Source organism: Thalassophryne amazonica, chromosome 23 (assembly GCF_902500255.1).
Source record: "Thalassophryne amazonica chromosome 23, fThaAma1.1, whole genome shotgun sequence".
Lineage (NCBI taxonomy): Eukaryota > Metazoa > Chordata > Actinopteri > Batrachoidiformes > Batrachoididae > Thalassophryne > Thalassophryne amazonica.
Genome location: NC_047125.1, coordinates 25689406 through 25712971, shown reverse-complemented (window position 1 = coordinate 25712971; position 23566 = coordinate 25689406). Strand labels below are relative to the sequence as shown.

The following is a 23566-nucleotide window of genomic DNA, read 5'->3' as shown; positions in this document are numbered from 1 at the left end:
AATAGATGGTGGATCTCAGGTTGGCTATTAATGTTTTGCACTTCAGAACTAGTATTAGTACAGGAAGTGTATTTTGATTTGGTGCTACGACGGCTGACAGCTGTTTTATGAAGCCACGTTTCTTACTTTTCCCAACTGCAAAGGCATATATTTTATTCAATTACAACAAGCTATTTGACAAGTTTGCAGGTCCATCTGCAGAGATCACTGCTCAAATATATGCACTTGGAGTGTAGCGTAGGCAAATATACAGTCCTGTCGCCTGATCCGCTACTGCTGTATTCGATAAAAGAGAGCAATGATCAGGAAGAAAGAAACAACGGAGGAAAAATGGGCAAAACTCCAAGAATTACAGAAGTAAATTCTAAGGTAAGACAGGTCAGTGGGCAGGAAAGAAAACGCAAAGCTATATTCCTCAACTGCAGCACTCAAGCTACCTCACCCCATAATTTACTGACGGTGCCGACACGGAGCAGAAAAATAGAGGAGAGCGAGAAGGATGTGGAAGGGAAATGAAAAATGCTTTTTTAAACGTGGAAGGAGAGGAACAGCTATTTAGTACCAGTGTACATTTAGAATTGCTTTGTAACTCTGATGTTTAATACCACCAAACACTCCAGATTTTTTATAGAGTGTATATATACACACACTGGAGAAACTCCGACATCACCCATAGGTTTTCTGAAAAGCCGGTTTGAAATTTAAATGGGGCGGCACCAGACATCACCAGTTTGACAGTGCATCTGCCTAACTGGCGGCCAACCGATTGGAGCGTGGGCAAGGCGGATGTGACCTTGGTGGAAGGAATTTATACTGAACATGCTCACCTACATTGAATTACCAAACTAGCTAAGGCTAACAAGCCAAGCCACCCCAATTGTCCCGTATTTTTGCGGACTGGGTGGTAGAACCTAACAAGTGACTTGGGCGCAGGTATTAAAATAAACGACCAACATATTGCCTCTATATCTGAGGCACTATCACTGCAGCTAATGTCACCAAGCTAGCCATACCTGCTAATGAGGGCTAACAGTGATATGCAAGTGAATTAATAAAATTTCACTCAACAGAAATACTGGAGCACAGACGTCTTTGTTCATCTGTTAGTTCACTTAACTATACAAAGTTGTATTAGCTCAGATTTGTAATAACATGTTTAGAAAACAAATATGGTCAAGTCCACAGTAGCTAGCAACCATTATCTCTGCTCGCGGGACACTTGGCACGACACTAGCCAAATGGTTCTTATTGATAGATGTAAAATAGCTGAAAAGGAGGAGTTACATTTAAAAAATGCTAAACTAACTATAGAGATTCAAAGCGCTTTTGTACTAGGCTGTGAAACGGTTTCTGCTGTAGAGCTGGACATTTTAACAATGGGATTCCAGTGGGATCGACTCCAGCCTTAAGTGTCTTTCCGACACTGGAGGTTGCCACTTGAGTTTCATTATTCATTTAATGTCATTATTTTAAACAACCTTTCTGTCTCGACTTCCACTCATATTTCCTGTCCTGTTTTTGGTTAGCAAAATTGACACAAAGTCTCCTGCTATAAACCACATGGTCACGACACCTCCCAGCAATCATCTCAGTACAAACTCGGCCCAGCGTCCCTGCTCTTTGCTGAATTGTCATGCGCTTTCATGCATGAAACCTGCCTGTCAGTTCGCTGGCCTTTTGCTGTTTCGCCACCTGAAAAGCATTTTGTCTTGCCTTGCCAGTTGGAACTAAAAACAAAAAAGGCCAGTCTTATCTCCAAGGTGCCACTTGGTACAATTTGTCAAAGCCCTCAGCTGTCGCCGTCAAGGCGAGTGACTTGAAATTGATAATGGATTGCATTATCCAAAAGCATCACTCGAACTATAACTAAACTACTACTTTGCTCAAAGTGGGCTTCACAATCATTTGTAAATGTCTTAAGTGTCTTAAATCTTACAGCTAATAAAACTAATAGAATATAGAGCAACATGAGCATGAAGCCAGCTCATGCTAACTAAAGAAATAAAACTAAATTAAAAGCCAGCGTTACCCACATCTTGCTCAACATTACATCTGTTGATGCCAACTGGAATACAAATTAAATCTAAAAGTAACTAGAAATAAAACTAGATAACTAAACCTAAAAAAAGTGATTTTGAAATCAAGTGAATTCAAAACTAATCAAATATAGCAGGTAACTGGATATGTTGCCAATAATGCAAAACTAATAGAATAATAACAGAACTAAATATAACTATAAAACTAAAATCAAATTAAATTTAAGACTAACTAGATATGATGCTAACTGAATCTATACCTAAATGGATGTAAAGGTACCCGATTCTGACTAACAATACATAACCACTTTAAAGGCTAACTGACTCTTAAGGTGAACAAAAGTTTGACTGAATAAAGTTAATTTACTCTAAAGCTAACTGAAAAGCTAAGTGAAATGTTTTTAAAGCTTGCCAGTATAAATTATGTTGATTATGATTAGTACATAGGATAATTACTACATAATAAAATCTGGCCAATTTTTTGGGATCCTCCAAACTGTGACTGTCTAGCGTTGGGACCAGGAGGCAGAGCTGTGGTCTTATACACCTCTCTGCAGCTTCTCTCCCCCTGCCATCCCCCTATTACCCCATCCCCGTAGAGACGGTGCCTGCTCCCAGACCACCAATAACTAGCAAAAATCTATTTAAGCATAAAAATTCAAAAAGAAAAAATAATATAGCACCTTCAATTGCACCACAGACTAAAACAGTTAAATGTGGTCTATTAAACATTAGGTCTCTTTCTTCTAAGTCCCTGTTGGTAAATGATATAATAATTGATCAACGTATTGATTTATTCTGCCTAACAGAAACTTGGTTACAGCAGGATGAATATGTTAGTTTAAATGAGTCAACACCCCCGAGTCACACTAACTGTCAGAATGCTCGTAGCACGGGCCGGGGCGGAGGATTAGCAGCAATCTTCCATTCCAGCTTATTAATTAATCAAAAACCTAGACAGAGCTTTAATTCATTTGAAAGCTTGTCTCTTAGTCTTGTCCATCCAAATTGGAAGTCCCAAAAACCAGTTTTATTTGTTATTATCTATCGTCCACCTGGTCGTTACTGTGAGTTTCTCTGTGAATTTTCAGACCTTTTGTCTGACTTAGTGCTTAGCTCAGATAAGATAATTATAGTGGGCGATTTTAACATCCACACAGATGCTGAAAATGACAGCCTCAACACTGCATTTAATCTATTATTAGACTCTATCGGCTTTGCTCAAAAAGTAAATGAGTCCACCCACCACTTTAATCATATTTTAGATCTTGTTCTGACTTATGGTATGGAAATAGAAGACTTAACAGTATTCCCTGAAAACTCCCTTTTGTCTGATCATTTTTTAATAACATTTACATTTACCCTGATGGACTACCCTGCAGTGGGGAATAAGTTTCATTACACTAGAAGTCTTTCAGAAAGCGCTGTAACTAGGTTTAAGGATATGATTCCTTCTTTATGTTCTCTAATGTCATATACCAACACAGAGCAGAGTAGCTACCTAAACTCTGTAAGGGAGTTAGAGTATCTTGTCAATAGTTTTACATACTCATTGAAGACAACTTTGGATGCTGTAGCTCCTCTGAAAAAGAGAGCTTTAAATCAGAAGTGTCTGACTCCGTGGTATAACTCACAAACTCGTAGCTTAAAGCAGATAACCCGTAAGTTGGAGAGGAAATGGCGTCTCACTAATTTAGAAGATCTTCACTTAGCCTGGAAAAAGAGTTTGTTGCTCTATAAGAAAGCCCTTCGTGAAGCTAGGACATCTTTCTACTCATCACTAATTGAAGAAAATAAGAACAACCCCAGGTTTCTTTTCAGCACTGTAGCCAGGCTGACAAAGAGTCAGAGCTCTATTGAGCTGAGTATTCCATTAACTTTAACTAGTAATGACTTCATGACTTTCTTTGCTAACAAAATTTTGACTATTAGAGAAAAAATTACTCATAACCATCCCAAAGATGTATCGTTATCTTTGGCTGCTTTCAGTGATGCCGGTATTTGGTTAGACTCTTTCTCTCCGATTGTTCTGTCTGAGTTATTTTCATTAGTTACTTCATCCAAACCATCAACATGCTTATTAGACCCCATTCCTGCCAGGCTGCTCAAGGAAGTCCTACCATTATTTAATGCTTCAATCTTAAATATGATCAATCTATCTTTGTTAGTTGGTTATGTACCACAGGCCTTTAAGGTGGCAGTAATTAAACCATTACTTAAAAAGCCATCACTTGACCCAGCTATCTTAGCTAATTATAGGCCAATCTCCAACCTTCCTTTTCTCTCAAAGATTCTTGAGAGGGTAGTTGTAAAACAGCTAACTGATCACCTGCAGAGGAATGGTCTATTTGAAGAGTTTCAGTCAGGTTTTAGAATTCATCATAGTACAGAAACAGCATTAGTGAAGGTTACAAATGATCTTCTTATGGCTTTGGACAGTGGACTTATCTCTGTGCTTGTTCTGTTGGACCTCAGTGCTGCTTTTGATACTGTTGACCATAAAATTTTATTACAGAGATTAGAGCATGTCATAGGTATTAAAGGCATTGCGCTGCGGTGGTTTGAATCATATTTGTCTAATAGATTACAGTTTGTTCATGTAAATGGGGAATCTTCTTCACAGACTAAAGTTAATTATGGAGTTCCACAAGGTTCTGTGCTAGGACCAATTTTATTCACTTTATACATGCTTCCCTTGGGCAGTATTATTAGACGGTATTGCTTAAATTTTCATTGTTACACAGATGATACCCAGCTTTATCTATCCATGAAGCCAGAGGATACGCACCAATTAGCTAAACTGCAGGATTGTCTTACAGACATAAAGACATGGATGACCTCTAATTTCCTGCTTTTAAACTCAGATAAAACTGAAGTTATTGTACTTGGCCCCACAAATCTTAGAAGCATGGTGTCTAACCAGATCGTTACTCTGGATGGCATTTCCCTGATCTCTAGTAATACTGTGAGAAATCTTGGAGTTATTTTTGATCAGGATATGTCATTCAAAGCGCATATTAAACAAATATGTAGGACTGCCTTTTTGCATTTACGCAATATCTCTAAAATCAGAAAGGTCTTGTCTCAGAGTGATGCTGAAAAACTAATTCATGCATTTGTTTCCTCTAGGCTGGACTATTGTAATTCATTATTATCAGGTTGTCCTAAAAGTTCCCTAAAAAGCCTTCAGTTGGTTCAGAATGCTGCAGCTAGAGTACTGACGGGGACTAGCAGGAGAGAGCATATCTCACCCGTGTTGGCCTCCCTTCATTGGCTTCCTGTTAATGCTAGAATAGAATTTAAAATTCTTCTTCTTACTTATAAGGTTTTGAATAATCAGGTCCCATCTTATCTTAGGGACCTCATAGTACCATATTACCCCATTAGAGCGCTTCGCTCTCAGACTGCGGGCTTACTTGTAGTTCCTAGGGTTTGTAAGAGTAGAATGGGAGGCAGAGCCTTCAGCTTTCAGGCTCCTCTCCTGTGGAACCAGCTCCCAATTCAGATCAGGGAGACAGATACCCTCTCTACTTTTAAGATTAGGCTTAAAACTTTCCTTTTCGCTAAGGCTTATAGTTAGGGCTGGATCGGGTGACCCTGGACCATCCCTTGGTAATGTTGCTTTAGACGTAGACTGTGTTTCATAATTATTGTATGGCCTTGCCTTGCAATGTGGAGCGCCTTGGGGCAACTGTTTGTTGTGATTTGGCGCTATACAAGAAAAAAGTTGATTGATTGATTGATAATAGATTAAAGCGTAATGCGTGGTTTTGATAAAAAATGTTATCCTTGAGAATTCTAGGACCCGGGTTCGAGGTGAGGTCAGCGCAACGCCAAGCGATGCTGGTGTTGTACTTTTGAGTATTCGGTGTGTGCGACTTACTCCCTGCTGCTGCCTCCCCCTTTTGAGCCTTGTAAAGCTTCTGGCGCAATGGCGGCGCCGTGCAAAAAATAAATAAAGAAGGAACTGCTCGAGACGTTTATACTATCTGACATGAGACACTAATCCAGTTATGCCGCATGTGATTTGTTTGGTTATTATTATGCTAATGGTCTCAGGCGCTGCTTTGGCAGATTTTCATTACAGCGCCTCCTGCTTCACTGTCATTCACCATCCAATGCCAGGTGCAAACTGAAGCGGCGTTGAGGAGGAAATTAAATAAAGAACACAAGTCGCAATGCATCTTCGACGCAGGAGTGCATACTTAAACTGACATTTTTGACATTACCCTCTCACCTCTTCATCATGTTTTTACCTGAAATTCACTTCCAAGGTACTTTTTTTATTTGCCACACATGCTTGCATAGGTTGTTTGTTCCTTGAAAATACAACCCATCTTTACTTAAATAGCATGGATAGCAATGCAATAGACATTACATTTTTTGTACGATCATGTCTTGCCACTTGTGGAACTGCAGACTCTTTGGGGGCTCAGATGGTGAATTGGTTTTCTTGAAGTTCTACTGCTGTTCTTCTATGGCTCATTTTTAATGTCTTGTCAAGTAAGGGAGCAGGCGCTGGTGCCAGGTGTTGTATCATGGAACTGCCCTGGGCGCGAGATGGCAACTGCTCAGACAGACAATCGGTCGATCCCCATTTCTGCCACAGCCTAGTCAACCATAGGCATCTGTCCCAGTGGCCTCCAGCCAGTGGAGTCCTCAACACTGAAGCACATTACACAAGAGATCATGCCCAGAGAAATAAGCCTCATTGCCAGGATATCAAACTTGACACTTCTTCACCATGCAACTGATACTCATCTGAATCTCACCATCATTCATTCCAGTGTCTTCCAAAAGTCCTTTCAAAAGGCCTAGTGCCAAAAACATCCAGTTGTTGCTATACCTCACTGGTCCAAGTCTCAAAGACGTACAGTAAGACAGAAAAAACTGAACAACTCAGACCGTTGGTCTCCTACAAAGATATTGGCATCGCCAAACACCTCTGTTCTTTGTCCAGCAATACCATGGCTCCATAAAGTCTTCCAAATCTCAGAGAACCCAGAGACAAAAGGTGTTAATTGATGTGGATACCTTTGCAAGAGAATAAAGGTCCGAGGTATGAGGGTGAAGGTGTTTCCCATTTTACTTGACTCTTACCAGTGAACGAAGTTGACAACAAAATGGTCATTGGTCAATTTAATGATTGCTAGGTACCCCTGGAATGACTGAGGTTACCCAGGGAGAATCAGAGGTGTCCAACTTGCATTGTGAAGGAATATCAGAGAAACAGCGCGTGGTGTATTTCCCTATTTATGATTTAGAGTATAGGTGCATTGGTGCTGAGGATCCCAGCAACTGGTGAAGGTCAAGGGATTGTGGCAGATAGATGGCTACTTTTGAGAGGTGCAACGAGAACTGTTGACTCCTTGGGCCATTGCCAATGAGGATCTAGGGAAGTTTCATAGTATGGCAGATGTGATGCCACTTGGTGCCAATGATCCCAGACCTGACCTGAAATACAACTGGAAATTTTGTCCGGACTTAACCTCCATTGATTTTTCAAGTAGCCCCCAACAGCCATGGTTGTGGCACATAGATGGCTACTTTTGGGAGGTGGGACTAGACTGGTTGACTATTCGGGCCCTTGCCAATTAGGATCTAGGGTGATTTCATAGTATGGTGAATAGGACACCATATGGCATGAATTAGCTTAGACCTTACACCTTTCCTGTGAAATACTGCTGAAAATTTTGTCCTGGATTTACCTCTATTGAGTTTTCAACCAACTCCCCAGCAGCCATTAAATGGAACTACAACTCGAGCCCTTCCACAGTTTCTGGCACAAACGCATTGGATATTGCTTTACAAGCTGGAAGTCATCTCAATCAGTACTTGGATCCAAACACTATGCCTTTGTCTGAAGATTACAAGGTCTTTGGAATTTGTACATCAAGATAACGTTCTTGTTTCCATAGTACTTAAATCAGATAACTAACAGACATCACCTTTCACCACTGGACAATGGATTCCTCCAGCCTGATCACATCTCCATCTTGTCCTTCACTTAATAGATCTGCACCGTCGACTTGTTACCGCTGCCCTAGTGATGTGATTGTAAAAGCTATTCACAGTGAAGTGACGTTATGGAAGAGGGTGATAAAAAAGAGGCATAAGCGCAGGAGAAGAGAAAGTTATTCATTTCCGACAATGAAACGGGCCCCGGTATTAGGATGATGACATTTATTTTTCCCATGCCATTTAATGGAAGGATGAGAAAACCCTCAGGATGTAGCAATGTATATCATTAGAGCGTGAATAGATTAGGTTTTATATCCACCCTGGCAACGGTTCAGTTTGAATATGTGGAAATGCCAAAATATTGGCGAAGGCGTATGAAAGAAGGCCTTATTGAAACTGAATGACAAGGAACAAAAGCAACCCTGAAGGACGGTCCTTACAACAGGACTCTGAAGGCTGACTCCTGGATAAGGAATGAAAAGTCACACAGCAGCTGTGTCATGGTAAAAAAAAAAAAAAAAAAACCCCACCTGTGCCAAACAAATGTGTGTACAACTTTTATTATTAGCAGATGTGTGTACAAGGAAAACCTTGAAGTCTGATTAATACAAGATGAAATCCAGATCAACTTTGGTGCAAAGCCGTTTTGGGAGTTGGTTGGTTGTAGAAGACAAGACCAAGACTATACATAGGACATCCTACAATTTGTTACTCAGGAGTACCATAGTCAAAAATGGGTATTTAAGGATGTAGCTTATTTTGTGTTGCCGCCATAGCAGATCCAGCTGTTTAAAACAGTGGTGGGACATTTCTTGTCGGTGTGTGGTTCCAGTTTTGCTGCCATACTGAAGGCAATCGTAGGTATTCTTGTATATTTGTGTGATATCACACAGCAAGACTATACAGGACTGTACCACAACAAGCTTGGTGTTGTGCTAAATTGTCTTGGAAATGTCTTGTGGTTTGGCGCGATGTAGACTCGACACAACTTTGACGAAGCGCGCTTGTGTAAAGTTATGGTCAAAATTGCGTGTGTAGGAAATTGGGATTAACCTGGTAGTACAGTGACAACACTGTGAAGTACGAGCGGCAGCATTATTGTGAAACAAGAAAAGCAAAGATGCTACTACTATAAAAGCAACACTGCAAAAAGCTGGTCCATCTTAAAAACAGATTTAAAAAATGTATTGCATTTTGGCAGAAGCTGTTTTGAAGTTCAACATCTGACATGGGTCATGTTATATGTGTGGCAAATCAGGACAAACGAAAACAGAGGATTAAGGGTGCTAGTGTTTGACGGGACAATGATGTTTCAGAAATGTGCCCATGGTAATGCTTCCATTTCTATAGTTTTGCTTTATTAGCTTACATTAGCGTAATTTGGCAACAAGGAGAGTGTCTGTAGATCATTTTCTTCAAATCTGTCAATGGTAATGTTTCCATTTCAATAGTTTAGCTGTGTTAGCTTACATTAGCATCATTTGGCAACAAGGAGAGTGTCTGTAGATTATTTTCTTCAGATGTGCCCATGGTAATGTTTCCGTCTCGATAGTTTAGCTGTGTAAGCTTACATTAGCATTATTTGGCATCTGTAGATAATTTTCTTAAAAAAATGTAACAATGGGTATAGTTCAGGTCCTGTAGTTTAAGCTGTGTTAGCTACATTTAGCATCATACACGTGGTGAGAAGAGCTACTGAAGATGATGTTTTTGACCTTTTAGACATAAATGACCATCTTCATCCGTCAGTTTGACAAAATATTCTATACAATCTTGTATGGTGGACATAATTCACCACAAACCAGAAGCACTCAGAGAGTGCAAACCTCCGCTAAGGCCATAGGGTCACTGACGTCACATGGAATACCCTTTGGCAAAGAGACTTATTCCACATTGTTTCATGCATCTACCGTCATGTTTCAGATTCAGTGGTTAACCCTCTGGGGTCCGAGGGCATTTTTTGGACAGTTCACTTTCCTGGCATAATTGTTTTATTATTGCTGTTAACAGCTCTCCCTGCATCCCACAATCAAGTTTTATGTCTCTTTTTTTTCCAGGACAACCTGTACTTTCAAAATATATATGCTATAGTTGTGTTTTATAAGTGTAATAAAGGTTTACAATCAGAAATAAGAAAGGAAAAAGTAAAGCGGATATAATTTTCCACACATTTATTCAAAACACAAAGCAAACGATAAACTAGTAACACATCACTCCTAAAAACAAACTTTGGTGTGTCACATGAGGTGAATCTGCACTACGACTGGATTTTGGAAAACCATGTGACGGTGAACCAATTCTGATTGGACACTCACATTGCTCATGTCATCACACAGCTTCTATGAGGAGTACAAAGATGGTGGATGGTGGCTCGAAAGTCCATGGAGTTAACTTTTCAGCAAAAAATAAAGAGTAAGTTTCTATCTCATGTCATTAAAAAGTTATTTATAATTTAGTAAAGCTTGGTCTCAGCTGTCGTATACGACGGCGTCGGCCCCAGAGGATTAAACCCTTAGATCTTCAGCAAATGTATTTATAAAGAGAAACTGCATGAACTACACAAGTATTTTTATTTTCTAATAACAAATTTATTCAATGAGGAGAAACAAATGCTAAATTATTGTTGTGTCATAACTTAATTTTTGTTCAGCCTTTGTGACCCGTCTTCATGAAGTTAGATGCAAAAATGTTGAAATTGGCCCTATCCTGCAATGATATAGAATCCTTAAAAAAACTGGATCTGGATCGTGTTCCGGATCATTACCAAAATTTAATGACTTCTAAGTTAGGCCAAGATACACCCCTGGTAAAAATTTCATTGAAATCCTTTGAGGATTTTTTCAGTAATCCTGCTAACAAACCAACCAACCAACAAACGGACGCGACCGAAAACATAACCTTCTTGGCGGAGGTAAAAATTATTTTAATTCAGGAATTTACATTTAGCTAGTTTTATCCTGGCTTGTAAGACATGGCTGCCAATAGGAAACAAGAAAAAGAAAACATGGCTAATCTCAATTTCACACTTTTAGAACACTTACACTCACTACAATGGCTGTACCTTTTCGTTGTCTCCCCTCTTTCCCACTTGTCAAGTTTCTCCACCATATTGTCCCAATTTGTTCTGCTTTTGTTGAAAACCCGAGCATCCTCAATGTCATCGCTTTACAGTTCCGCGATCACGCCTCATTAGCAAACATCCGCACAGGGAGAGGACATGCGGCGTCTGAACACATTAGGCCAAATTATTCCTCCTCCCTGCATCTCCGTAAACCAGTTAGAAGAAGAAGAAAAAAAGCTTCATTAGTTTGCTCCTTGTTCACAACGGCGTAAAATATCTGATACCGTTGGGACTCTGGATGTTTGTATTTGGTTCTCTGACATGACCGACTATGTTCGTTTCAACTTCTGCTCGACTTGGATTTTAAATAAAAGGAAAAAATGGCACTCTTACAGTAACACAGCTAAAAAACAAACAAACAAACAAAAAGTATTTGGCTTAGTTTTAAGAATTTGTGAAATACTGATCTGACCCCTATTGGACGAATTAATATATATATATATTTTACATCAATAAAACCAGCTCTTACGCAATTGGCAACCTCCGGTGGCGGCAAATGAAGCCAGTGCGGAAGTGACAAAATCTGCAGTTCCTCGAATGGCCTCTTGATGTCAAGAAGTGAAACTTCAGTGACAGTTTGCCAGAAGAGACCTGGGAAATCCAAGCCTAGGTCTGACTAGTTTAATTGTAAAAAAAAAAACTAAAAAAAAAAATGAAACATCTCCTCGGAAATATGTTTTTAAAAAGTAAGTAAGTCTAAATTTGATAAATTCTATTTGATATTTTTGTATTTGTTTAGAAAATGCTCTGAAACACTGACTTAGAACTTTGACTAGAACTCAATGTCCACTTATTTAACATCAGGAACCACTTATAAGAAACAGTAGGTTTACATTTTTAAGAAAATCCAGCTCTATACCTTTGGGGTGTTTTGGTGTCTTCCCTCACTTGTCTCCTTGCATGGTCATTCAGTTTAAATTACTCAGGGATCCCAAATTTCTATTTGATCCAGTAGGACATTTTTGGTTGTAATTAGTAATGAAACTGTCGAGGGTCATTACGGGAGCCTTGGTGGCTTCCCTCATTTGTGTCCTTGTTGCACCATCACTCGTTTTTGAGAAGCCCAAATGTTTACTGATGTGACTGCATGAATTTTCAAATTCATATATCAAGTGTCCTTCTTCATAGCCTACACAGGCCTAGATTATTTTTAATTTCATGGGGGGGCTATACTAGACATCACTCTGAGCAGTGTTTGATATTTTCAAAGGGAAACCTTCAGAGCAAGGTCTGAATGTCCAATTAGTCTTGGGAATTTTGGGATAGAGACATCATCTGTACACTGGGTAAAGATTCACATTGCGCTACGATGTGGACCCCTGTAAATAATGACGTTTCGAACACGGAGGCTCACATTAACGCCGCTGACCGAACACGACCCCGGCTGTTGATTGGAAACCAAGAAGGCAAAACGCTTGCCTTGTGTTTCATTTGCTGAGACAATTCATTCAATGGGCCATCTGTAATTTTGCACATTTTGAATATGCAGATGAAGCCATTGTCCCAGTCTGGCCCCACGGAGATGAGGGACTGTACGTGCACATGCTTGGATGGTGCCATTTTGCAAGGAGAGTGTAAAATTATCGCACAGTCCACTGAGAAAACTGTGTAGAATCAGCGGAACGCCAATGCTATTTCTGGTACTTTTCACAAAGCCAAGATAGGACATGTTTATACTCAAAAAACTAATCCCCTGATGTTTTGTCATTTCTGTTAAGGTGGGTACTGGGATGTGAGTGTTGCCGTTTGCTGGTTAGTAGAATGTAGTAAATGCACACAAACCGATGTCCACGAGAGTTGGTAGCAAAATCAGCTGTTTAGGAAACAAAAACAACTTTGATTTATTTTCATGATCAGACTTAAAGATCAGATTGAAATGTAAGTAATCAAGGTCAAAGATCAGGTCAGCAATTAGGATCAAAGCTGACCATCTCGGGTTCAGTGATCCGGATCAAGGTAAAAAGCTAGTAATAAGGATGAAAGATCTGCAAACGGTCAGGACCTGCCACTTTGATACTGGCTTTCCACATTCTTTTGATACCTATTACATAATCAAAGTACCACAAACAAATAGAGAAATATACAAGCACCACTTAGTAATGAAATGGAAGTAATGTTTGAAATAAATGTCAGGGATCAGGATGAAAGGTGAGAGATGAGGATCAAAGATCAGGCTGAAATACCAGCAATCAGGATAAACTGCAGTATTTTGGATCGAAGATTAGACTCAAACGGCAATGATCAGGACCAAAGGTCAGACATCAGGATGAAAATCAGCAATTAGAATTCAACCTTCGAATGAAAGGTTATTGATCAGGGTCAAATGCTAGTTATCAGGATTAAAGTTCAGGTTCAACCTGAACTTTAATCCTGATAACTAGCATTTGACCCTGATCAAATACCTTTCATTTGAAGGTTGAACCTCTGTGCACCAACACACTACGAATGTTGATTTGATTTTGCGGCATGGTACAATACAATGGTCATACCAAGTACTCATTGCATCATTGGCGGTGATTGTGTTTATTTTGTGGATTCTTATTAAATTGTTTGCGTCAATCCCTGTGTATGGTCGATCGATCTGAGTCGAGAACCTCATCACGTCTGAGTTTCCATTTTTGGTTGAGTTCTCCTTGTTTGGCTTTAGAATCGGTCATATTTGAGCATGATTAGGTTTCACCAAAACCTTCTGAGGTCTGGCCCGTTTGAATTTGAGCAAAGATACAAAAATGTGCACGTACTTTATGTTCCTGACCATATCTGTAATAGTTAGCAACAACCACGGTTAGAATCAAACACTTAGCCTTAGCGTTAACCACCTGTAGAGCCAAACATGAGCATTTACCACGGTTAGCTTTGCTATCTGCTAATGTTAGCTTTTATACAGTATGTGACTATCTAAACTATCTGCGATACACAGCAGCATCCTGTGCTAATTAATAGAAAGCTAACAGAGGTTGAGATTAGTGCATTTCTTTCCCATTACCACATTTTTCAAGTAAAAAGCTGTCAATGCCAACATTTCTGGCTAAGCACTAACTGTTAGCATAAACCATACAAACTTAAGAGCCTACATTATCTGTTAGGGTTAATCAGTACATCATAACCATAATAAACACAATCCCCTATGCTAATGCTAATTGCCAACAGCCACATAGGTGTATATTTTAATAAAAGGAGTCGGAATCCCCAAATTAAGTACTCAGTACAAATATGGTCTAATTCCAGTTCATGAGCGTTCACACTGCGCTATGTCAGTTGGTCTGGAGTGATTGGAACCACAAATCCAATATACAGTAATTCACACCGAGTGGCATAGTGTAAACGCAGCCGTAATGACTCTTATCTAATTTCATACTTGACTGACAGCACTCTTTGCCACAGTCTTAACAGAAGTCATCAATCAAAATCCAGTAAACCTAATTACAGCCATCAATCTACAGTAAAAAAAAGACTCGTTTTTCACATATTCAGCTAAGGCTGCTGGTGCTATACATAGAGTCCAAGGATTGTTTATTTTTAAATAATTACTGATTATGCTGCTAAATAACATAGATCAAGTTCAGCATTTAAATTAATTCTCCAAGGCTCATGCGATTATAGCTTTATTTACCCCTGAACTAGCATGTCTCGCTGCTAAATCTACCATCATTTAATTTCTCATGTTCTCATGTTTCTTCATGTGTAGTTTAGTGAACCTTGTTGTGGTGTGGCACGCACAAAGTGTGCATCAAAGGATGAAAGAAAAGCAAACCTAGGTTTGTCTACAAAAAGTGTCTTCCACCAAAGCTCAGGTGAGCCTTCTGATCTTTCTGTCTCCTCAAAGCCCTTGGCACCATTCGGGAATCATCCAGAGTTCTGATGCGACTCCATAACAACAATCCCCAGTACCCTCTGGAGTTTTCCCAACTCTGGGGCATGACAAAAATCAAAGCGGAGCTTCCAGAGCAAATCTCAACATTGGTGCAGGCAGGAACTCAAAGGAGTTCTTGCATTGGCGGCGATGCCCCATCTACCCCCGTTTGTCAAAAGTCAAGAGTTTTCTTTAAAATCTTGCCAATGCTTTATTCTATGATTCCCCATGTTCACACTAACAAACTGACAATGCCCATCTAAAGCATCCAAAAACTTACTACTGAGGTATTATACCAGTACTAGAGCTTCCAGCTGCCATCTCCAAGAGATAACGATTCCCACTTAAGGGCTTGGGACAATGCCTATTATTAGAGTACTATAAACCCAAATTACAACTCGTAACTATCAAAAGATCATCATATTGAAGGTGGAAGTCAAGTTAAGTGGCTTTTCTCCTCCTCCAAGACTTGGTCAGACAGCTCAGGGGAAACCGACAATTTTAAAGAAAACAAACACAAAGGAACACACAAGGATAAAGGTGATGAGTGGTTATTGTTTTCTGGTCGGATTTAGTCAGCACTGTTGTGTTTTGGACATGCTGGAATACCTCTGGTGAAGAATTTTACTTTGTTATTGCCTTTTCTGTGTAAATATCTGCTGAGGCAAAGGTTTTTATTTCATGAAGTGGAAGACGGAAAACGAGTCCTTGCGTAGTCTTGGTACCTAGGTGTAGTTACATAAGGTAGGATATCAAGAGTTAGGTTACGTTATAGAAAGACGAAAACATAGGGAGTGGTACATACAGTACAAGTGGCACTTTGTGTATTTCAGTATGTGCTAGACATGAGAATTCCCCGTAGATCTGTTTACATCCAAATTTGTGAGCGACTTGCGTCCTGCCACAATTAGGATTGATACAGTTGACCAACGTAGGATTTTTTTTTGTGCTTAATGCACATTTCTGTTAGCTGGTGTACATAAAATTTTGACAAGACAACAAAGCTATAAATCATCTCCTGCAATGCCATCTTAAACGAGCATGATAACATGATGTTACCTTAGGCATTTGGCCTCGACTTTTCCAGTGCCAAGTAAAAAGCCATTTTGATCTTTAATCCAGGTCACATTTGTTCGTTGAGAATTTCTTGGAATGCTAAATGGACACCCTACGATGGCTTCAGTAGAGATGGGACAGTCGTATCTGCTATAAGGTGACACGCAGCTAGCTGTTACCTTTGAGATCCAGGTTGCGTGCGCCATTGGAGTGCTGAGTAACGGTGCGTGAGTCGATCTTGAGCGTATGTACATTGTTTGCATCCCGGGACACCACCACATTGTGCCACTGGTTGTCGTTGAGCGGCTTGTCTGAGTTTCCCTTCATTAGCGATGGCCCGTTGCCAAGGTCGAAGACGTAGTGGACGTATCTGTGAAGAAAGACACGATAATCAACCCGCTAGCATAAACGCTTCCCTTGAAGGACAAAGGTCTAAATCAAAGCAGTTGTCACAGAAATCATTCAAAATACAGCTGCTTTGTCTCCACTCTGCAAATCAAACTATTTTCTCATCGTAGCAGATTTGCTGATGATCAGTCAGAGTCAATGGCACTCAACTCAACAATCGTCCTGATTCACTGATTGACGATTTAACGACATTCGGCTTTTGTTTCATCACAATATCTCCTTTTCACTTTTGTGTTTCCTGTCAAAGACATTTAGGATACACACAAACTCTCAAAGTCTCTTTTACGCTCCCATATCTAATATGTCCAGTTGGGTCCATTACTATTTGGACAGCGCCACCATTTAGCCATTTATTTTTTTGTATCTGTGCACCTCAGCAATGGCATTGAAATGAAACAATATGTTAATAAATAACAAATTAGGGCCATTTGTACTCAGTGAATTTGATTTTGAATCCAATTTGGACACGGAGTTTAGCTGAATTGGTGAGTTAGCATGCAGATGCGTTTGTGTGTTTCCAAAGCAAACTCACCCTTTCACCAGTTCTACGACAATAAAATCACTTCCGTCTCCAGAGTTGAAGAGCATCAGGCCATCGGGGGTGGTGGTCTTGAACTGAAAGAAGAGGTGCATGGACGCGTAGGCCTGCAGCGTGGCTAGCGCCAAGTAGCTGCCTTTTGTTCGAAATGTCACCGGATCGGCGATGATGTGGCGCATACCAAAGCGGGCATTGAGCTCACAGTAGGAGATGTCACCGTTTTTGCATTGGTCTAGGTAGGGTATCCCGTTGAAGGAAAGGCCCTGGAGGTGGCCAATGAAGTTGGAGGGGACCACAGATATGAAGCGGCGCTCAGTCATGATACCCGTCTCGATGTTGTGGAATTCAAGACGCGTGTGCGCACCAGTCATCTGGCCTAGAGAAGGAGAGCAAAGGAAATAAGCCGACAGCAGAAATACATTTTCATTTCACAGCTGTCATGTATTGAACACTGACAAACGTACCCTAATTTCATACTTCATGATGAAGGCACCAAACGAAATACACTTTTTTTTTTTTTGCTAAATCAACAAACTATAATTTACAAATTTATACAGTAAGGTTATTTTGAAAAAATTTTCAATTAACAAGATAACTACATAACAAGCAACTTAGAAAAAGCCACTATTAGTTCACATTCTCGCCATAGTTTCCTGAGATAAAGAAGGTGGATCCGGGCCAAACTAAAATACGAAATGGACGAAACGGGGCCAAATGGGGACTGATAATCACAAAGTGGGGGTAAAATGTAACAAAATGGAGGAGCATGAACCAAACTGACTCCAAATCTGGACTTTTATTTAACTGTTTGGCGTTTGTTTTTTTTTTGTGAGATGTGCTCAGTATATGTAGTAGGGGTAGGTGCGCCATCTGGCGTTCAAGAGATGAAACTTCAGTCAATGGATGAGTCTGCTCCATTTCGTTACGTTTTAACCCCATTTCGTTATCAGTCTGCATTTCGCTCCATTTCGCTTAAAAATAATGAAATAAAAGTAATCAATTGAATCATATTTAGTCATATTTGGAGTCAGTCTGGGTCAGTCTGCTCCATTGCGTGACATTTTACCCCTATTTCATGACTATTAGGCTCCATTTCATAACCATTTCACTCCATTTCTTATTTTAGTATAGCCGGGTGGATCCTGCCTTTGAGCTTTAATGTCCGATCCCGATTCCTTTAATCTTGATGAAAGCATCTAAATAATCAGGATAATATGGCAGAATTTGCTGTAAACAAACAAAGCCCTTAACAATTAGCAACTAAGTACTGTGTTAAAGATAAATGGTTCGGATCAAAGGCCAGTGATCGAGATTAAAGCTCAAGATTTAAGACGAGTGTTCAGGATGAACAAAAATGTATCTAAGGCTCCAAGTCTTTGATCAAAGATCCTCTTGCTGCCTATGCTGTATTTTGGTCCAGATCCAGATAACACTATACAATTTTGTTGTTATTGTTTTGTCTTCACAGCTGGAAAAAGTTTAGGCTTTTACATATCTTATACATCTGCAACAATCAGCTGTGTCAAATTTATGATCATGGTGATCAATGCAGCAATCACCAAATAACTCTCAAGCAGCCAAGAAATGGTGGAGCCAAAAAGACTTCCTTAAAAATACTGTCGGTCAGAAAAAAGAAGTAGTCAGCAGGTTTTAGAGCCTTTTCCTGTTGGGATTTGAAAGGCAACGTCCATTGACATTTTTGAGACTGGTCTTAAAGCCTTTTTCTATTTTCTATTGCATATCATACAGTTTTAATTTTTGTAGCTTTGTACAAAATTGTCCTTGTGGCCTTAATCACTTTTACTCTGATATTTGGATCTTTGTTGAATGTTATTCTGGAGTCTGATCAGTACTCTGATTGTTTTTTTTTAAGTTTTTTTTTTTAATTTATTATTATTAAAAGTTAGTGGTCTTAAGTGGTCTTAGTGTGTTAGACCACTGGTGAAAAATTAGAGGTTACCCTTGTCTTGTAATCAAGGTTGCCATATATTCACAACAATGTATTTTTGGACAAGGGTGTACCACAGGGCTTGGTTTGGGCCTTTATAAAATTAGGTAATAATGCAAGCATGTTAGTTTTTTAACCAAAGATTCACACAGGCCAACTACAGTTTCCATCCCTGTTGTGAATTAAACAACAAACCTATGTGAAGAAATGTGTTGTTAGCACCCGACATGCCACAATTTATATTGAGTTTCCTGGGCGGTGTGCTGTGAATGAAACTGGAAGGCTGTTAATTAAAACGCTGGCTGTTGCAAATCATGACAAAGACTCCCACGATCCATATTCCACCTTTATTTTTCATATGAACCACGACTTCAGGGTTTCATGTCCTGCTCCTGGACTCCGTCTTGTACTTTTGTTTTTGAACTCTACTGAACAAGTTACCTCTTTGAGAGCTAAGGTGTCGATTTGATCCTTTATTGATGTTAGAAACCCCAAAATTTTTTAGTTTTTATTTTTAGACAGATTTTTATTATACAATCACTGTACCCCAGGAAAAGAACAGTTACCAAAAGCCAAATAGTGCCGTGGCCAAGTTCAAACCACAACTATGGGTATAATCATGTTCATACCCACATTGACCAAAAATATATGGTAAATCCAACTATATCTCACGGCATTTCATGATTTAGCATCATATTGGTTTGTGATAATGTCACGAAAAGTGCCAAATTTTCTTAACGGGGGTACAAATTCATTCAGATACATTCCGTGATGGGAGCACGAAATGAAAAGTGTGTCAGGGAGGTCTGGGGAGGTTATGGTTAGGGGTAGGGTTAGTAATACTAAGATAAACAACCTTGCCACAAAATTGTGAGTTATTTCGTGATGGGAGCACAACTGGGTTGGGTAAATCTGTATCTTCAGTCACACGTTGAATATTCTACGTTTGACTGGTACCTTAGATTGCGCAGGGTGTTTAGACATTTCAGTTTCCCAGACACCGATTTATGAGTCGACTGCTACAGGTCAAGTAAGTCTGATGCAGGCTCTGAGGTTCTAAGGCGTTTAGCATTTATTCTTGGGTACCGTACCATCAATTGGACAAGAGTCTGACACCTCATGGACGGGAAGCCAATCTACCACAGGTTACTTCCCCAGTTGAGGTTGATGCCCATTTACAGATAGGTGGGTTGGGACCATGTAGATGAAGTGTCGTGTCCAAGGTCTCAAACAGGAAGCACCAAGAGGAATCGAACCCCATTTATTTGGGCGGTACCCGAAAGCCTTTACCCCGATCTTCCTGGTCTGATTCTATTGCCGGTCTAGACATTGGGCACACCGACGCGTCTACCTTCACAACTCCAGTGTTGACCCACTAACCTTCCACTGTGACATTATCCACAGACAGCTGCAGGCTCTTGCCTCGCCGCACCACCTTCACCGTGTGCCACTCGTTGTCGTTCAGCTTCTGCCCCGCGAACAGCATTTCAGGTCCTTTGCCTGCAGTCAAGAGGAGCCTAATTACCGAGCAGCATGGCGGGAGCATGCACTCGCGCACCCTCTCACTCACACACGCACACAGGTGACAGACCTTTTAAAGAAAACCTGCATGTTTGCAAAAACATGGCTGTGCAATTTCACACTGTAGATTTCTCGACTATGCTTGAAATAAAAAGGAACTAAAAATATGGCCTGGCAGACTGCAAAATCTGGCATTTTCTTGGACAAATGTGCCATAACCAGCTGAGCGAGTAGATTAAAACAGGCAGGAAGATACCGTCGTTTACGCGCATTGTACAATGACGTGTTTTGCTTTCACGGAGCATTTCGCGGTTCAGTTCGGTACACACGAACAACTTAATGTGGCTTTTAAGCCGAGAGATTTGATAGGTGAGAACACATGCTTTAACTGCTCATCCTTCCCTCAGACGGATCTGCTTCCTAAATTGTCCCGTTCCAGACCCTTCGGCTCCCAGTTCCCTTTGTTTCTCCTTCCCACCGCCGTCGTCATCTCCGTTGCTGAAGGAGACGGTTTGACGCAACAACATATGGTGCTGCAGAGCTGCTTATTACAGACATATTTACACAAGTGCCTTTTATTTCCCAAAGAGGAAATCAGGCTATTTATATCCCGCCAATGACAGAACCTTATTACATCAACAAGGAGCAATCAGAGGTTCCCAATCTGGGAGGTGTTGGGCGTGGCGCCTATTACGGAGACAGAGGACAAACCAAACAGGATGGATGAGATTAACGCGGGTCCAACAAAAAGAAGACCACAGTAATGCTACATGTTATTTTAGTAAAGGATCTAGTCTTTAATGGTGAGGAAAAGAAAAAAAAAAACCTTTGCTCAGATGAAGTCTATCGAGCATTTTAGCTTAAAAAAATAGCCGTATAAGGGAAATTTTGCACAAAAAGCAGAAATTTTCAGGACAGATTCAGAAACCCAAGATTGTGTCCTAAATGGCTACAGACTCATTTATAAACATGTCTGGAAGCAATACACTGAAAAAAGAGAATATTTGAAAAAAACTTAAAGAACCATTATAATTGGCAAAACCTGAATGAATTAAGTTGTTTTAACTTAAGTTTGTAAGTTAGAGTTGATAACTTTCTCTTAGGGTTTTAAGTTTTTTATATTTTTGAAATTTGTAAAAATCTAAAAAAAAAAAAAGGCTTTTTTACATAGTCATTATAGGGTACTGTGTGTAGAATTTTGTGGAAAAAATTTTCTGTCCATTTTAGAATAAGGTTGCAACATAAAATGTGGATGGTAAAGCGCTGTGAATACTTTCCAGATGCACTGCACGTCCACAATCTTTGTTTGTGTCATTTCCAATTCTCAAAACCTCTACATAACCATTGGAAAAAAGTTAATACTTACTTTTAGACAGTTAAATTAGGTTTTTAACTTTCCCAGAAGCAAAGATTTGGGGGAAAAAAAATAAGGAAATGGTTCCAGTTATGGATGTCATCTTGAATTCGGAAAAAGCCACGGGGGAGATAGTCCTGGAGTTTTTGTATGCGATTTTAGTACACATTTTTCTGGACCTATCTGGAAATTGTGCAAAATTTCCTGTTTTTTATGCTAAAATGCTTTTTCGCACGCTGGCTGTTTGGTCAGTGAGGTAAATATGAAAATGAAATGAATCAGAAATGACATTTAAACTACACGTGCACGCATACAAATGTGTTTTTCGGCAATAGAGTCGTCATTTTAAACATCTTCATGGCATCACTTGTCCCATTCACTTTGGATAACCTCTTAAGCTCTATCGGTTCAGACTCATGTTGGGTTGTAAAAACCAGCGACTTCAGTTCCTTTGTTGCTGAAGGAAGGTTTGAGGATGTTCTTGCATTGTGAGGAAACACCACCTATGACATTTGTGTTTAAGTGGCCAATTGGAAAAGGCCAAGGGGACACCCACATTTCACCTGGCGACAGTAGATGTGTATGATTACTTTCCAGATGTGGGGATTGTCCAGTTGTCTGCCTGGATGGTTGCCATCCAGGTCCAGACATGGCTTCATAGTGTGGTGGATGCAGCTCCTAGACTTGACACGGACACAGGCATCGTATTTAAAGCCAAACTAATATCTCACTGAGCTACAGACTGCACACAACCACTCAATACCACAACAGAGTAAAGTTGTTCAGAATCGGTGTCTGTTGGCCGTTTTGTAGATTTACACATCAACCAAGAGAATTTGGCGTCGGTGAAAGAGAAGAGGGAAAACAAAGCTACTTAGGCAGATTACGGGTATGGAGGATGAATTGCATCACAGCTCACAGGGGGGAAAGATTGTAAAACCGCCAAGTAGATTACAAGAAAGTCTTGAACCTCATCATTAGACAAAGGCATCGTTTTATTTTAAGATCCTGCACATTTAATTCACAGTAAAATTTTCCAAACACCTCCTCATTTGAACACCTTCCAGTTCACTCTGGATATTGTCGTTGTAGTTTTGCTTTTCCTATTTTAAAATACGGGGGAAAAAAAAGATTTTTCCACAACCAGCAAAAATACATTGCAACATATTCATTGTAACAAAGCAGCAACACCCTGGTGCTGATGAATGAATCCCACATGAAAGTGGCAAAGCTTGTAGTTCTTCGAATGGCCACTAGAGGCTACTTCTAAAAGTGAGTCAAATCTCCATAAAATCCCATGTTAAAATGTCCAAGTTCACAGCAGAAATAAACATGCTACCGTGCTACTCCATGCTAATATCTGACATAATACGGCTTATTGTAGATAGAGAATCTTAGAGGTCCATGTTGCAGTGTTTTTAATTTGTACGTGTGCACCAGTAGCACCAATGAACAGGTATTGAAAGTAAGGTAGCGATTGCTACACTAATATTGCCAAGTTATTGAGGCTATACATCGTTCATAGTTTTTAATACCCATACCCAAACTGTGTGTTATTACAACCACTGCCCAGTCTGCAAAAGAGAAAAAGCTAATTAATCAGCCAAACCAATCTTCCCTAGCTTGTTAAGCATAGCTAGCTTAGTATCATCAATGCACGTGTGTACACTCGGGCATGCCAATCTTGCCCATGCTCCACCCCGTTGCTACCACTAAGATTAGTGGTTACCCTTAGCAGAGCAGATTAGCGGTTACCCTTAGCAGAGCAGG

General features: G+C 40.0%; 1 protein-coding gene across 1 annotated transcript in view; it reads right to left on the bottom strand.

Moving 5' to 3' along the window:
• Positions 1-23566, bottom strand: part of LOC117505418 (neurexin-2-like) — a gene marked incomplete at its 5' end in the record, with an annotated part of 131807 nt that overhangs the window by 21960 nt on the left and 86281 nt on the right. Inside the window, 3 exons of the mRNA XM_034165063.1 lie at positions 16207-16397; positions 16968-17349; positions 20302-20421. Coding sequence (XP_034020954.1) covers positions 16207-16397; positions 16968-17349; positions 20302-20421 — 693 coding nt within the window. The remainder of the gene's footprint in view (positions 1-16206; positions 16398-16967; positions 17350-20301; positions 20422-23566) is intronic.